Source organism: Pithys albifrons, chromosome 10, assembly GCF_047495875.1.
Source record: "Pithys albifrons albifrons isolate INPA30051 chromosome 10, PitAlb_v1, whole genome shotgun sequence".
Classification (NCBI taxonomy): Eukaryota; Metazoa; Chordata; class Aves; order Passeriformes; family Thamnophilidae; genus Pithys; species Pithys albifrons.
Window position 1 is genome coordinate 24,370,179 of NC_092467.1, and position 17,000 is coordinate 24,387,178.

Below are 17,000 nucleotides of genomic sequence, written 5' to 3' on the forward strand. Positions count from 1 at the left end.
CTGCTACATGCCAGGGTTTCCCTTCTCTACTGCCTGATGGCTGTTCAGATGGAGAGTGGAAACTTGATAAAATGAAGCAGCTTAAATGGCTAGACAATTCAAAAGACCCAAGTGAGGTCAAATGTGAACACTCCATCTTTTAATTCCATATTCAAAACAAAGAAAATAGGTTATTCATAGAAAGAAAAAAATTATATACACATTTGCAATTTTTTTTTCTTGTCTGCTCTGATAGATATTGGGGTCTGATGGAGATCTTACCTGCTGGTACCGGGACACTGGATACATCAACTTCACATCAAGCTTCGGGTTATACTGAGCAAGAGATTCGTTGCGGTAGTGGTTAATGAGTTCCACAACTGAATTAAATGTCAGTGGATCAGAAAAGCCATATTTTCCATCCCGATGATAGATCTTTATCAGTTTATTGTTGCCACCCTTCCTGTAAAGTACAGAGATTTTACTGTGTCACTGCCATCCCTCTTCAATGCTATGGCTGCTAACAAAGACACCAGTGAAATTCCGGGGCAAGTGGCCTTCACACTGTACACCTTCATAGTGATCCTTTACACAGTTGCACTATTAAGTAGTTTAAGAGTCAATACACACAGAATTATCATCAAATTATTTGAACAGGAGCAAAGCCCAAAGTAAATCTCTTATGTGTTCATTCAGGAGCCAGCTTATGGTATTTAAGTTGTAGCTTTTGCCAGTTTTCCAAGGAAAAAAAGAGGATGCTGAAGGCTGAATAAAGGAGCCATAAGAAAACCTAAACCCACAGTTTCCTGTAATTTGGGGTCACTAATTGTATATAACTGTATATACAATTATCAACAAGTCTTTTGAGTTGTGGAAGTTAATGTAGGATACATGAACCTAAACAAAATCCTTTCAGGATTACAAGATGGTGTAAATTCAGGACTTTATGTTTTTCAGATTTATATGTTCCAGGGGTTTCCACAAATATAGCATTTAATTCTTCCTTTTTTTGCCACCAACAGACTGTTTAGACACTATCCTGTTCTTCCTGCACTCAGTTTTGGTTCCTAAAGACATCTGCATTCGGCAAAATAACAAAATCACGCCAAACCTTAGTGCACATGCTGTGAACTTTAAGGCAGAAGTTAAAGTAGAATTTTAACTACACCCTTGGGGTCAAACCTGCCATTAAGGCAACGGAATTTCATGGCAAGATCAAATATCTGTATCACAGTAATTCCCAAAGGTGTGCTACAGAGGCAGTGGCTTACGTGCCTCGCCTGCTGGCCTCTAACAACGCACCTTGGGAGCCTGGCAGAGGCAAGTGGCTGGGCAAGCTGGGCAAGGCACCAGGGTCAGTCACATGAGGTCTGCTGCCTAACTGCAGTAGACAGGACTGGGGCAGCTCTGGGAAACCTGCCACTTGCAGACAATTTTAATGAAGAAAAGAACATGGCTCCAATTCAGTATTTTCCAAACTAGATCAGAAAGCACAAGACACTCCGTTTACAAAGACACTGTGTACCGTTTTCCAGAGCTGCACGCTGATGAGACATTCAACACTATCCCATTTTTCAAAGCCTTAGCTTACACATACCTTTACCTTATGAAGCACTCCTGAGCAGCTCTTCTCCCCAAGTACCATTTCACCTACATGCAGAACCTTACCATAGTGTTTAGTGAGGGACAGGACTCAATGCCCAGAACAGAATTGACTGTCAGACCTGGTTATTTATCTGCTTATTCTGTGATGTGCAGTACTGAGAACATCTCCCAACTTGAGCCATTTGAGCTTTACGCAGGCATGGCAGTCACTAGTATAGCAACAGCTACTCAGGGTTTTACTGTGTGGAGTACAAGTGCTCAGAGCTCACCGTAATGTCAGAGTGTAGTCTCCCTGCATCTTGGTCGATGCGTCGCGCACCAGGAATGTTCCGTCTGGCATGTCTCGTAATTTGTCATTTACTTCTTCCCTGGAGAATGGAAAGGAAGGCAAAATTAGAAGCATTCAGGACATGATTATCTTTGCCACAGGTAAAACATTGGAGTCAGTAACACCAGCATGCATAAGTTCAACCTTCTTTGATGCCCAGGCCACCTAAAGCATGTCTCAAATTGTGTAGCTGTACTAAAGAAAAGCAGGTACAGTCAACTGCCACTTGGGAAAAAGTCTCTGTTTAAACAACAGTAGCAGCTGTGACTCAGTTCACAACCTTTCCCTGTAATCTGCTCAGGTCTTTAAAGTCCATGCTGCAACAGGTGCCCTTTGAGAAGCCAGTCCTGACCTCTTAAGAGATGGTCTCTAACATCACAGCTCAAAGGTGCCCAGAGTTTAGCACAGTTTTAGTCTCAAGAGGCTCTTTATTGGCTTAACTCTGATCTTATTTACAGCCGTTTTAAAGCACTATAACCCTTCTAGCTTCAGTGCAACGTTTCCTTATTTACAACTGAGGCAAAAGGATAGTCAGTCCAGAGCTTTAAGCTAAACCAAGAAATCTTTTAGTGAAAGTGAGTACCTGTAAGCATTAAGAAAATTATTTCAGCTGAAGAGATAAGCATCTTGCCAGGTTTGAGCGTTTCACCCAGATTATGTATCTGACTTTATAACAGCGCTCTCAAAGCTTTTAGAAGCACTAAGCACATTTTAATACAATCATTTGGAAATGAAAATTTCTCAGGTAGCCTCAACATTCTCTAAATGCTGTAGGAAGCTTAGTTGAACCTTACAAAGCAAAATCAGCAGCAGCTTTTTTGCTCAAGTACTAAGGAACAAAAGTATTCATACAGAATAGCCTTAGCTTTGATTTAGCTACTTGAAAACCATTCTGTTAGTAAAACTGACTCCTAAGGAAGTCTCATATGCGTATCTGCTTACTCTTCTCTGACCATTTTACAGATTGGACCCAGTTAACCCAAACACCTTTCTTTTTTGGAATTTGTAGATATGATCTATGGATTTGGGCTTATGCCTGCAAGTTGCACCCTGGAGCTCATGACAAAATTTCCAGCACAAGTTATTGACTGAAGAACACTGCTCCTGCCCTGATAGTCCAATGCAGCCCATACCTGTTGGCTGCCAAATCAAGGTCATAAACAATCCATCTTTACATGCATGTGTGTCATGTTTTAATTTAATAAAGCCACTCCAATATGATTTGTAGTGCAAGCTCCTGCCATCATGTAAACTGATACCAATATCAAGCAGTTTTAAACAAACTGTGGCTAGTGGGCTTTGTGATCAGTTTTTGACACTCTGCTTCAATTTAAAATTAACAGAAAAATATCTCTGCTGAGGCCCTTCAAATCAAGATCTATATGGGTTTACTTTATAAAAAGATAAGGGTCGTAAAATGAAGATGTGAAAAGCTTTATTTCTCTTCTCAGAACGTCAATAAGCCAGTGTGGCAAACATGCTTTTCTTGCCTTTATCTGCCAAAGTGCTTCACAGTATTATATGGACAAGTTTGAGCAATTTCTGATCACACTCCCAAGCACACTCGCCTTTCCTTTTACAGTTCCAAATTTCAGACTCTTCAGAAGTGCCTTAAGAGGGAAAGAGATGACTGAACACTTCAGTTCTTTTATGCAAGTATGTAAAAACTGGTCCTTCATTTTCTGAACCTAACTCAAGCCATCTATTTTCTCAAGTGCATAGAAAAGTGTTTTCTTAAGAGGTAAAGCTTAATTTATTTAGTATATGTCTCTATCATCTGCTCAGTATAGCTGGCGATGGTTAGCATTTTTAAGAGCTATTTTTTATACCATCATTTAATATACATATATACACACACATATACAGATGCAGTTTTAAATGAATGTCAAAGAAAATTAGAATGCAAATCCTTGTATTCTGAAATTTTGTTTTTATACTGAAACTTTGCTGACCTGCATGCATTCTGGCACTGCATGCTTACAATACCTTATTAAGATAGCAGATTCAGATTTTAATTCTTTTGCAATACTGTGTATCTGGACAAATTTAGAAACCCAAAATACCTGTCACGAACACTGGCAATATCTGCACCAGAAGAGCAACAACTTAAATGTCCTGAATCCAATTGAATGCTTTGTCAAGAATAGTCTTTAAGTGTTCCCCTCCAGTAAAATGCTGCCTGAAATAGGCATCTTCTTTTTATCTTGAATTGTGGCAGGCTTAATCTCTTTTAACAACATATATTAATACATTTTAATTAATATATTCTAGCACTATTGCTTACCTTGAGATGTCCCCCCAGTACCATTCTGCTTCCTGCAGAGAGAAGCTGGAATTGTCCTTTATTCCATTCGTGTTGACTGGAGTCATTGGTTTGGGGGGCTTTGGAGGAAGAGCTGAAAATGAAAAACAGATTAATAAAAGGGAAACAGGAGAAAATAATCACTAAACTGTTAATGAAATCTGACAGTAAAAAAGTAAGAGAAAATATGCATTTCAAACTTGGCTTTCAAGCTCTCTCAAACCAAATGGAATTTGTAATTTTAAAGGAATTCTGAAGTAAACAGTTCCACTGTGACCCGAGATTTCCTAGTCTCAAACTGAACACTAGCTTGAGGGAGGAGAAAAGGAAAGAGTATGAGGAAACATGCGTTTTTGTTAAAAGGAAGACTGGCGCAGGCACAGCTACAAGGGCAGGTGCCGCCTAAATCTCCAAACAAATGACAAAGGTGTATTGTGTTTGAAAGCCACAGCCCGGAGAGCACTGGGCACCACTGTGGAAAAACTCCAGTTGCTCAAGCATCACTAGTCCTTATGCCAACTCACAAGAGCAAACAGGTGTACTCTTCTTCAGAGGGAAAAACACTGGCACATCCACCAAAGACCAAAGGTTCATGTTTCATACTAGGTTTGTCATTTAGGCCCCTGCTTTGCAGGGACTGAATGCTTCATCATGAACATTGACACTGAAACTGAATACTTTTTAGGCATTTCATGGGACTGTTTTAGAGTGAGACAGATCACATTTGAATTCAGAGTAAGAAAGCAGCTACAAACATTGATCTGCTACTAGCACGTTTTTAAGCCAGACCCTGAACATCTGTGCTCCCAAGCCCTGTGCCCTCGCCATCAGATTACACAAACATCAGCGAGCAGGCCTGACACACTGACAGCAGCCATCTTTCAGATGCACAATCCAGTGTACATGCAGAAATACAAATAAAGGAGCAGAAAGAAGATTTTGATCTGTAGCTTCAGCACGGAATGGCTTAGTGCTGAGAGGTGTGCTACTTGGCACCATCCATCTGCTCACCTCTGAGCCACACCTCCCACATTAAAGAAGAGAAAACAGGCTTCCAACTGCAGTTCTAAACACCATTTCATGTTGCATATCCAACACAGTAACTTCACTGTTCTCAGACAAACCAGTAGATGCTTTAATTGAGCCAATCTAAACTAAATCTGAACCTTGACCCAGACGTTTGCACCCTGGGGTTGCTGACCAAACACCTGACTCAGATAGCAGCATTCATTCTGTGAGACTGAGCATTAAAGTGTAGCATACACGTTCTTTTTATGGGGTGAGCTGGGAACTTTCAGGTGTGCACACATCTAGTGAGGCAATTACAGGTCTTGTTGTAAAAGAAAGGTGAAAACCTTCGGATTCAGTGAAGTAGCTTCCTGGTTAGGAAGCTTCAGTTATTCCTAGATCAACTACTACAGTTGTTTCTGTAGCACACAAGTGTTTGTACAAAGCACCATTGAGAGTAAGACTTAGTTCTAACCCTGCTTTGCTTGAAGCTCCCAGCCCCATCCAAGGTCATAGGAACATACATCCAGGCTAAGCCTGTAGAGTCAATTGTATTCATTGTGTTGTTCTCTCTCTCCCATTCAAAGTTCCTGAATTCAAAAATGTCTTCAGGTCCTCCCTCCTGACATCTGGGATATGAGACTCACAGCAGTTCCAAATCTCATCAGTGTTTGCACAAGGCAGTAAATCCAAGTTCAGAAAGTCTGTAGATGTTCTGATCTACTTCAGAATCTTTTGTAGATTCTGAGTCATCAACAAACACATGAAGATTCATCTAAAAACATATAACAGTGAAGAGAGTTCTTAGAAAACTGTACCAGCACCAGCAACTATTTCACTGGGTCTTTCAAATAAGGCTTGGCCATATCAAAAACTTCAAGGTATTTTACAGTATAAAAGCCTGTTTTACACTGGTAATAGGGGCTTTCCAGAAGAGGCTTTCAAGTATCCTCTAGAGTACTTGAATACTTCTCTAGCCCTCCTTGTGAGATTAAGTCTTGCTCCTTTGTATACTGTGGAATTATTTAGCAGCTTTCTTAGGGCTCACTCCAAAGCACTGGGTACAGAAAAGCAAACTAACAAAGAGCAGAAAGGTAAGGAACAGGTATTTGGACACAGAGCACTAGACATTACACCAAGTGTCCCTGCTATAGGTGGGAGTTTCTCCTTTGCCCTAATAGGCAGACACCAGGTCTCACTATCGGGGGGCGATGTCTGCAGAACTTTATTTTGCATGAGAAAATTGGAAGGAAATTCTTTCAGGGAAAAGAATAAGACTTGGACCAGTTCCTGTAAAACCTGACTCATGGAAGCCAGTCCTTTACACAATAGACTTTTGAAAAATGCTTTTTAATAGCTTGCACATTTCAAAAATACAAAACTATTTGCAACGGTGGATCCTGTTTCCAGAGAGCTATGTATCTAATTCTTGACTTTCAATACTTTGAGGTCTTTGAGATTTTCCCCTGTATTGCATATAGAACCAGACCCCTGCTATTGCTTTACCCTGTAGCCCAACGTGCCCATCCATTTCAGCATTTCATGGCTACCCTCTCAGCCCATGCACTGTAGGCTGCACAAATGGAGAACTGACACAAAGGTAGTTTAAACCTCACAGCCCAGACCCTGCGATGACACAAGGGGAATATTTTGTAATAGCATGGCAAGTCTACTGCAACAGAGCAGCATCCACTGCATTGCTGCTCTCATAACACTGGACCAACAGGTTGCTAGAAGAGGCATCCTAAAATTGTTTTTACTAGTACCTAGACAGTACTAACAACCCTGCTGGGAGAAATCTTGTGATGTTTCTAGAAGCTACAGAGAGCCTCAAAGAGTCCACAGATTTTGATTTAAATTCAAAATAATCCAGTTTTATATACTTTACTCGATGAACATTAAAGAGCTAAAATCCTAGAGTAAAGTAAAATAAAGCTGGCTTGAAGTCAACAGAAATGCTTTCAAGAGAAGCCGTGTTTCTTTCCATGTCACTGAGCCCAATTCTGATCTAGCCACAGGCACAATCTTACTTTATCTCAAAACAAGCTCTGATTAAAGTGAACGATCCTGATGGTTTCTTGCCTCCTTTTTCCTGGGAGAGAAAGAACATTGATCACAAGTGATTAACAGCACAACAGATCTATCTGTTCTCATAACTTGCTGTTAGCAGCAGATACAGAAGCATCTCTGCCCTGTCTCCAAGACACCTTTACAGTACAGATCTTCCCAAACCCCAAAAGGTGACAGCTTAGCTGGACCCTTCTACTCTGTTATAAGCACATTCCAAAGATCAGGTTTAGCCTTCAGTGAGCGCCTGGCATGTAGCAATGAGAACGGACTGTCTCTCCCTCATGCATTCATGGGCATATCTGGTTTTAATTTCTTTTGCAACTCTAGTTCCCTCTTCCCCAGGCAGCCCAGCTTGAGCTAAATCCCAATCCCAGCTCAGTGCCATTTCGAAGGGGGAAATGAAAAGGAGCTGGCGATGGAGTGGAGGCGACGGCAGCCAATGTGCTCGGGGCGCGGATCGGATGTTGCTGACGTCAGGAACCGAGGGCTGCCGTGCCGGCTCCGGCAGGTACCTCTGGCCGAGGAGCTCCGCAGAGCGGCTGCACAGGTCCCCTGACAGAAAAGCCTTTGACCAGGCTCTGCCCAGTTTTGTGATGCTTTCTTGGTGGCATAGAACTCTCTTTTGAAAAGACAACTCAAGACTCAACTAGCTTGATTCCCTGAAATTCAAACCACCTCCAACACCAAAGACAACCAAGAAAGCTGGCAAATGTCTTAAGTTTAGCACTGCTGTATTTCTTTTAAAGTCTCTTGTAAAAAATTGTAGGCTATATTAAACACAAATTTAACTTTGGCAAAGTAGACTGTGACTTCCATGAGATTCAGGTTTTGAATAAAAAATTTTACAAGTTTACATGATAGGAGAGCCACTGAGCCCTATGTGTGAGTGATTTCAATGGCACTCATTCAGGAATGAAAAAAGAAGAATGCCTCGAATCACCAAGTGCTACAACCCACACAGCATCCACTCAGGCAACCTGTTTCTTCTCTGGCTGCAATATTTGCATACAAGATCAACCTGCCAGTTAATTAAACTCTAATTTTCAGTTTTAAGGTGGATGCCACTTAGTCTAAGAACAACTCCACAACTTCTTCCAGTATTTTCCAAAAGCTGCAGGCCAGATACAAGAATAGCAGGTTTAAATGCAGCATTAGTTCTACCTTACTGTTACAAATAATCACAACTACCAAGTACTCTAATAAAGTCAATTTTAAGTCCCTCAGCACTTCTATGAGCTTGTTTACTACCCTTCTTTCTGATGCTCTCAATCTACTCTCCCTCCACATTGTGACAAGCAGAAAAGAGATCAGAGGATTTCCATGACTGTTACACAGCTTCAAAAAGGCCAGTGTACAGTAGATACCCTGCAAACTGTAATATAAAGCTCTACAAAGTGTCATTACTATGGAAACATGCAAGTTATCTGTGGTTAGGCCAGCTAACATTTTAGTGACATAGTCCTTGAGGAGAGAAGGGTTTTCCCTTTGGAGATATAGATGCAGACTTGGAATGAAAGTGTAGGCTAGCTTTACTGAAAATAAAAAATCTCTCCAATCTTTAATTGCTCTCTGTAGTCTTACTCAATTTCTAAAACGTTCGTCTCAACTTCTCTAACACTTTTCAGGCAAAGCCTCAAAATCTTTCCCTCCCTTGGGAGTCCTATCCTTGTCCCTGCTGCACAAGAACTGCTCAAAGACAGCTGAGAAAAAAGCATATGCTGAACAAAGGTTCTTTTTGCACACCATCTCCATGAAACTGCACTGTGTGCCCACCAGCACAGTGAGGCACCATGGAGAGGTTTTCCAGCTGACAATGAGGAGGGTCATGTGCACCTGCTGACAGCAGCTTATTCCTCACCGCTGGCAGGTAAATTATCTTGGCAGCTCCACATCTCAGCTTGTCAGTTCTCTTGCCAAGACCCCTCTTGCAGAGCACTGAGCACCGATGCCCTTCGAGGCTGCCCTTCCTTCAAAGGAGAGCTCAGGCACCCAGAGCGCTCCGCCACGGACGGAGGAGGAAGCCACTCAGCTGTGTTACTGCTGGCCACAGAACCTCCAGCATCCTCACATTTTCGCTCTCCTCCCCCAAAACAGGCAAGATGCCAAAGAGTAAGACATATTCAAAGAATTGAAGTCTTTCAATATCTCATTACAGAAAACAGCAGACAAGTTGGCAGAAAGCCAGACAGGCTTCCAATGAAAACACTCCCATTATAGCTTTGCTTGTGTTTCTGTGAACTTTCATAAAAAACAACACCTTTAAGAAATATTTCAGTTTTGATTAATTGGCTTTTTTGATAAAGATCTGTTTTGTTTGAAAACTCCCCAGCTATCCAGCCCTCTCCCACACCTCCCAATCACTGTTTCACCTCCTAAAGCCTGCTAGGCTTCTGCAGCACTCTCTTCCTCACTAGCATCCACAGCTACTGCACAGGTTAAAAAATTATCTGCTGTGGGACACCTGCAGAACACTGGACAACAACAGTGTCTGAAGAGGCTGGCTCAAATTCAGCATTCTTTTGGGCCTTTCAAAGCATCCCTCGCTACTTTGCAAGGCCTGTTACTTTATTGGTCGAGACAGAAGAAGTGGAAGATGCTCAGTTAGATGAAATGGGGATCTTTGACTTCTGGTCTATAAGACAGCTCTTCCCCTCCATTTCAGCTTTCACATAAAGTTGCAAAGCCAAGAAATTCAGCTTTCCATTTATTTTCACTGCCCTTTGAGAAATGGTTTTCCTTCCAATCCAGACCACACTGTAACAGCTGCAAAGCTACAGCAGTGTCAAAGGTTCCGTGATCAACAGGGTTGAGGTGACTGTCCAAAAATTAACATGAGAAGGATAAAAAGGATAAGCCCTCTTTTACCTACCAAGGATAATTAGCATACTCTCAATAAACTGGACAGCTTTTAGAACTTTTGCCATGTACCATCACTCAGAGATTGTCACTACTCAGCATCACATGCCCAGCTCACTTCAGGAAGGAATAGCTTTGTCACATAGACAGTTGGTCCAGGCTTTTATCAGCTCTGGATGAAAGTCCATGACAGACATTTTATTGCCATGAAAATATGACATTCTATAAGAACATTGTACTTCACAGTATCCAACGTCAGGTCTGGAAGACTGTATGATAAAAGAAAATATAAAGTGCAAGGAGCCAGTAGATTCTTTTTGCTTACTAAAGCAGCTTCTCATCTGTCTGCACAGAAAAAAATACCACAGTGTGCTTTCTATCCCTTCCACAGGCAGAGTCTTCAAACTGCTAATAAAGTACTACTCTTTGGTCAATACATGGGAATAGATTTTTGGGTAAGAGCAAAGAAAACAGAAAATTCAGAATAAGCAGAGAATTATAGTGATTAAGAACTAAGAACTGGCTTTTCACTGTGAAAGAAACAGAACCAAGCAGTGACACACTATGGCTTGGAGACATACGAGAGCCAAAAGAAAAAGCCATTTTAAATAATAACTAATTTAAAATAATAAATAATTTAAATAAAAACAGCCCAGGGCTTTTCTCCCCAAAATATTTCAAAGGCTAACTATCCATCCAGATGTCAGGTACAAACCTCATAGGAGAACCAATTCATAGAAATAATTGGTGCTATGGAGAAGTTTGCTGTATAAGAGACTACTTAAAAATAATAAAAATACAGCTGCAAATACATATGATTCTTGCTGCTCTAAGCAGCATTTTATTTCAACTTACCACTAGCTCCAATCTTTCAGAGTAGTATGTAAAATTGTTCCTCATACAGTACCTGTCCTTGAGCTACGTGAAACCCTTTTCTAGTTACCAAAATACAAGTATTTCAACACCACCTAAATTACTAACAGGATCAAAAGGTGTGTTTTTAAATCAACACTCCAGAAGTAATCTGAAGGTGAAAAAGCATTCAGAGGAAATCAGTTGTACATTTTGTCACACATCATCTTTAAGAACAGTGATGTTGAAGGAAGCTCCACTGAGGCAGAAGTCCCAATCCATGTGTTCCTACACAGCGCCCACAAGGAGAAGGGAGATAGAAAGCAGACATGGAGTAGTCAAGCCTGGGCATTGCTCATGCTCACATCTCAAGGTTTAACACAAGAGGATTCAATCTCCTTACTCAGTACATGGTGATCTTCAAAATATTTTAATAAAATCCATTTCACAGCAGCCCCTTGACTTCTTTCACTGTCCAAGAACTCATCAGTGAGGCTGTACTGCACCCTTCGAAATGGAAAGGATCTTAAACATTCATCTCATTGATTCAAGCGTTCTTGTATCCTTCAAGAGACACTTTTGGAAAGTGATGAATCAGAGTAAAGAGGCCACAAACACCAAAGACTTCTGATTTGACACTTGGGAGCAGTTCCTTGAGGGCCAACGATGTGGATTCCGCCAATGTCCCCAAGGTAACTACACAAGACAGTGCAGCAGGAATGCTGACAGCTTAGGAAGTTCCACTGCAATGTACAAATTCAGGTTGTAACAGACAACAGAATACAGACACAACGGTGCCAATGAAGGTCTCATCCATTTCACCTCTAAAATCTTTTCCTAGGGCAGGTGTTGTGAGTACAAACCCTACTGCCCACACACCAACAACCCCACACCTCGACAGTGGGCCATATTCCCTCATTACAGCAATTTTTCTAGAACTCCATCACAGTAGCTCTAGTTTCAAGGGGTTTGTTTGGGGTTTTTTGAGGGGAGGTGTGTAAGGAAGGAAAGAATTCCTCCAAAAGAAAAGATGATTGTGTGCAGCATCAAATTTGAGGGACTAGAGAGACTGGAAGTTAGGATAAGGCTTCAGAAGGTAAAAACCTGAAAAAATGGCTCCAGTGAATTTTCTTCATTCAAGGGTTAGAGGAGGAAAGGAACAGAGAGTAAAGAGTAGCTAATAAAAGGAAACAAGAGGTTTATGCTTGGAAGATAAAAACTGACCTGAAGTACAAGAGTCCCAACGTGAGACAACCAAAAGCCAAGCTTTTCCATAGCAAAAGAACAAACAATATTAATGGGACAAGGAACTGATTTATATTTTTTTAATTCTTCCAAACCCACAAATTTTTGCGCTGAGAAACATGATGGTTTTCAAGCCTTTTCTAGATAACCACATCAACTTCAGGGATACCTGATTATAGAAGTAACATTCCTATGAACTATCACTAAAGTAACATTTTTCCAGTTCACAAAAACTGGTAGAGTCAAGGTGAATGCTGGAAGCTGTCACAGGCTGAAGCAGTTGAAGTATTTCATCTCCTTTTTCAAAATGCTCTGAATGGAAGGTATCCATCTTGAGTGTGCTGCTGGACTCAAAGCCAGAGGAGAGCCTGGATCCTCCTGTTCAGCCACAGGAAAGCTTCAGAGCGCATTGTGCTCCTGCATCAGGATTCACCAGGCAGCTGGTCAGTGTCCAGCAGGGCAGCTGGAGTCCTTTTTGGAAAGGGATACAAGAGGCTCTTTGCCTTTTTTGAACTGTATGAATCCTTGTAAAACGCCCTTTATAAAGACACTTCTCTTCAAAACTAATAGAACTTAAGGTACTGAAGTATATTCACTGAAACATTGCAAAATCTTTGTCTATTGAGTGGAGGAGACAGCAAAGATGAAGTACAATGAAAATATCTTCTAAAGAAGTTGCATCCTCTCACACTGTTTGGAGACTCAGCACCAGCTCATATGCTGTAGTTTAGATTACGTGGAGAAGTGAATTCTTGCTTACTTAGCTATTGTACAGACTTTAACCTGTCAGAAGAAATGAGATAAAAAAGCAGCAGAAAAAAGACAATCTGACTCATTTCCATAGGGGTATTTAGTACATGAGCAAGACTGTTCTTTAAGCATTACTCAGCAACCTACTTTACAAAAATGAGTTTCCAAAAAATTCAGCTAGAACACACCCCTTGCTTTAATGGGGCCAAAGTTTTATAGCAACCTGTTTCAACACAGTTAACAGTCTTTTTGACAATAATAAAGCCTAAGCTTTAAAACACACAGAGCATGCTGATAAAAGTATTCTTTATGCTTCTCTATTTCTCTGCCCAAAAGGTGACTCACTAAACAACCAAATGAGGTGATGTAAGGCACCCAACTGCTTTCAGTCCTGGGCGCAGATGTGTATAACCAGCTATGCCTCTGTTTTCCCGAGCTGTAGAGCAAAGATAAGCCCGAATAGCTTCAGTCCGGAATAAGATATCATGCAGGCAAAGGCAAAGACAGGAGTCAACTCTGCTGCTTGGGAAAGCAATAGTCTGCAGAGCAAACTGCAGGAAGAGTTTTCTCCTTTTAAAGGGGTGAGACAGAAGGAACACCACAATTAGCTCCTGTCAGGTACAGGCATCATACAAGATACACAATTGTTTGGAACAACGCCTGCAGAAATAACATTTGCTGCAAGTTTTGTCTTCAAACACGTGTTGAAGAGCTTGGTTTCTTCTCATAATTTCCCCCCATGTTTTAGTTTGCCTAAGCCTATAGCTTTACAGAATACAGAACACAGAACTGAACAATTTCCTTCAGCAAGCGTTCCCTCCTCAACTATTTCTACATCCTCTGAAAGCCTATTGATAAACATAAATGTCAGCCTTTTAAAGCAGGCTCCCTCATCTCAAGCAAAACATCATTTCACTTTATATCAATGATTGTATTTCTTGTGTTCATGTATTTAATTGAAAGTTGATGAGTGATATTCTTTAACAGTTAGAGCCATCAAAATGAAAACGAAATGCAAGGAATGCAAAGGCAGGCCTGAAGTGCGATCAAAAATAAAAAATGGTTACAGCAGTCATTAAGCAAAAAGGTCAGTAGAGAAATCTAGGTATAACAAGAGCAGAAGATAAGCATTTCACATCACTGCCCTCACAGGAGCTGAGACTCCAATTCAAACCATTTTCCAGGATGTGCAGAATACAAGTGACTAAGCCTTATTTACTACCCCCTCACAAACTTTTCTCAACTCTAAACATGTAATTTTTGGAAATGTGATTTTCAGCAAGACTTAAATTTGCAAAAAAGATAGTTGCAGCTACAGTGCTGTTGTCTTGATTACATGCACTAGCAGATCTACATTTTTTTTCCTCTCCTTAAGACGTGCAAGAGCAGAACCTTTCTTTGATAAGCTTCTGGAGTCAGCTCAGATAAGCTGAAGGACAATACTGACAATGCTATTAAAATTTGCATCTGTTCTCCCACTGGAGAACTAGTCAGGCATAGACATGCAGTGTTCACCTACATCTGGCTACTGTACCACACACCCTAATTGAGAAGCCACATTCAGCTTCCACTCTAATATTGATAATGATACAGCATGCCTGGTATCCCAGTAAACACTGCCCTTGAGCTCAGAACCCTGTGTTTTCCGAATTACAATTATAGTATCACTCCCCTAAAATAAGGGTTGTCAAATTATATATGAGAAGAAAATAGAACCTACAATGAATAAATACAGTTTTTCCCTTGAATACCCAGCTCACTTATACACTGGCTGTGCTGCTTTTACAAAGTAGACTAAACTAAGCAGCCCATACATTATTGTTGCCCCCCCCCCACTAATTATCAAAAGATTTTGCAGCAACAGCATTGTTACAGCAGCACATCAGGCAAGCCAAAGCAATGTTCTTGAAAAGGACAGCTGGATCAAGTTATAAACATACTTGGTCATATTTGGGCCTAATAGGCTTTGAAAAGGCAACGTTCTGATAGTTTTAGGTCAAACAGTTATTGTACTATCTAGTCATAGACAGAGCCCATTCTGCATTAGGAAGCCTCCTTTAAACTTGTGGTTTTCTTCATAATCCACACAATTGAAACTAACCTCTAATTTGTAGTTGAGCCAAATATCTTTGCTGACATCTGTATCAGAAATCCCAGTGGAGCACTCGTACTGATTTTCATCCAACTGTGACAAAATGTATTCAGTGATTACACATTTTATCATCAACACAACTGATAATATATCCCAGATCTACAGAGGGAAAGACATTACTTAGTCCTGCTAATTAGAAGGGAGACAATACATAGGTAGTGGTGCTTTAGGTGCCTGGTAACTTTTGCAGTCAATTTGACATCCTCTGTTCAAAAACTTAACTTTGGCAGTAACAACTTTTTGCAGCCCTAAAACAAAAACTAAATGCAATCCAGTAAGCTATTTTCCTGTCTTTTCAGACAGCAAGACGCATAGGAAGGACAAACATACACGTGAATCCCTGACAGACAGTTTCCTAATGCCAGAACCAGCACATGATGCTCCTATGGCCATAATACTTAATCCACCATCAGAAAGTTGAGGAGCTATAGCTATGTTAGCTACACGCAACTGATGATTCCAATTGTGTCTTTACATACTGAGCATTATTTGTTGCACATAGTTTTATTTGCCACAAAGAGGTCCTACCTCATGCCAGAGATGAATATATAAATGCAAAATAAAACGTAAGCAGAAGGAAAAACCATTAGGTCACAGGAGTCACCCTGCTGGCTTTCATCACCATAGCTCCAGTGTTAGTTGTACTGCTTTAAGTTTTGCTTTGTGCAACTGCCACAGCTGAATCCCTAGTTCCACCATTCTCTTTGGGGGAAAACAGTCCCACTCCTATGTTTAGGATGGATTACAGGCTAGCAGAGAGCTTGCAACCCCTTGTTGCCCTGGCCCTGCCTCTGACAGAGTTGAGGAAAACTTGTGAGAGGCATTGCTATTATTTTTGAACTTTCAAGCAAGCCTTCCAGCAGGGAGGCTTCAGGCCTTGCTCTGAACATCCATTTACACCTACAGCCCCGAACAGCAAACACAAGCACACTGATAAGCTGGTGCAGGTGCACTGAGGCCTGACAGAAGCTCCGGCTGCGCTGCAGGCTGCCTGCCATCACCAGATTTTATTTCTGCATTATTATTGGGCAACGCTAAGGTGGGTATTAAGAGAGCCTGCCAAGAAAAATTAAAGGTCTACTGGCCCTTAACGAGAAACAGTATCCCCACCCTTGACTTGGAGGTTACGGGTGACACCACACATTATGTTCACCTTGCTTTTGTCTTCTGCCTGAAGTTTAGACGCAGTAAAATGCAATCATGAGCAGTCATGCGTGATCCCAGACACTTGGCTCCCGGAATCCGCCAGTGCCCAGTGCTGCGGCATAAAGCCCAACCAGGGATCTCTCCAACGCAAGTTCTGGGAACAAAAGAGCTGTGCTGCAGCTCGCTGGTTCCAGTGCTGCTGAGGGAACATCTTGCCACTGCTCAGCTGCTCCAGAGCTCTGGCCGCCGCGTGGGGGAAGGCTAACTGAAAACCTCCACAAATTTTTGTTGGAAGTGGGCCAAATGGAGCTGTGGTTGTTACCCAGTGAAAACGCAGCAACTCCATCCCAAGGCATGCCGAATGTTTAAGCCTTCCAAATAAATTCCTCCATGCTCCCCTTAGGGATGACCTATCATCCCAGATCAGAAAATGTTTTCCTATCCCGCCTCTGGACAGGGGAAAAGCAGACCCCCCTCTGCCACACTCTCCCTCCCTCCCCCAGTTTAAAAGTTGTAGATCTATGAAATCAGGACACACACATGGGGATTATCGCCTGCATCATTTCCAGCTCTGGCTCTTCCACTTTAAAAATATGAAAGATAAAGTTACTGAACACTCCAGGGATCAGCCGGTAACATTAAGTCCTTTTGCTAACTGGTGTTTGGACTGTGCAGAGCCTTGATCCCTGACAAGAGCTTCAATGATG

The 17,000-nt window shown here is 41.4% G+C and overlaps 1 protein-coding gene across 3 annotated transcripts in view; it reads right to left on the bottom strand.

The window, feature by feature from the left end:
• The window catches only part of PIK3R3 (phosphoinositide-3-kinase regulatory subunit 3), a 78,026-nt gene that overhangs the window by 12,674 nt on the left and 48,352 nt on the right, over positions 1-17,000 (bottom strand). For all 3 annotated transcript variants that reach the window (XM_071564745.1, XM_071564744.1, XM_071564746.1), the window contains 3 exons: positions 4,197-4,308; positions 1,854-1,952; positions 262-442 (listed from right to left, as the gene is read on the bottom strand). In XM_071564745.1, the coding sequence (XP_071420846.1) occupies positions 262-442; positions 1,854-1,952; positions 4,197-4,308 (392 nt within the window). The remainder of the gene's footprint in view (positions 1-261; positions 443-1,853; positions 1,953-4,196; positions 4,309-17,000) is intronic.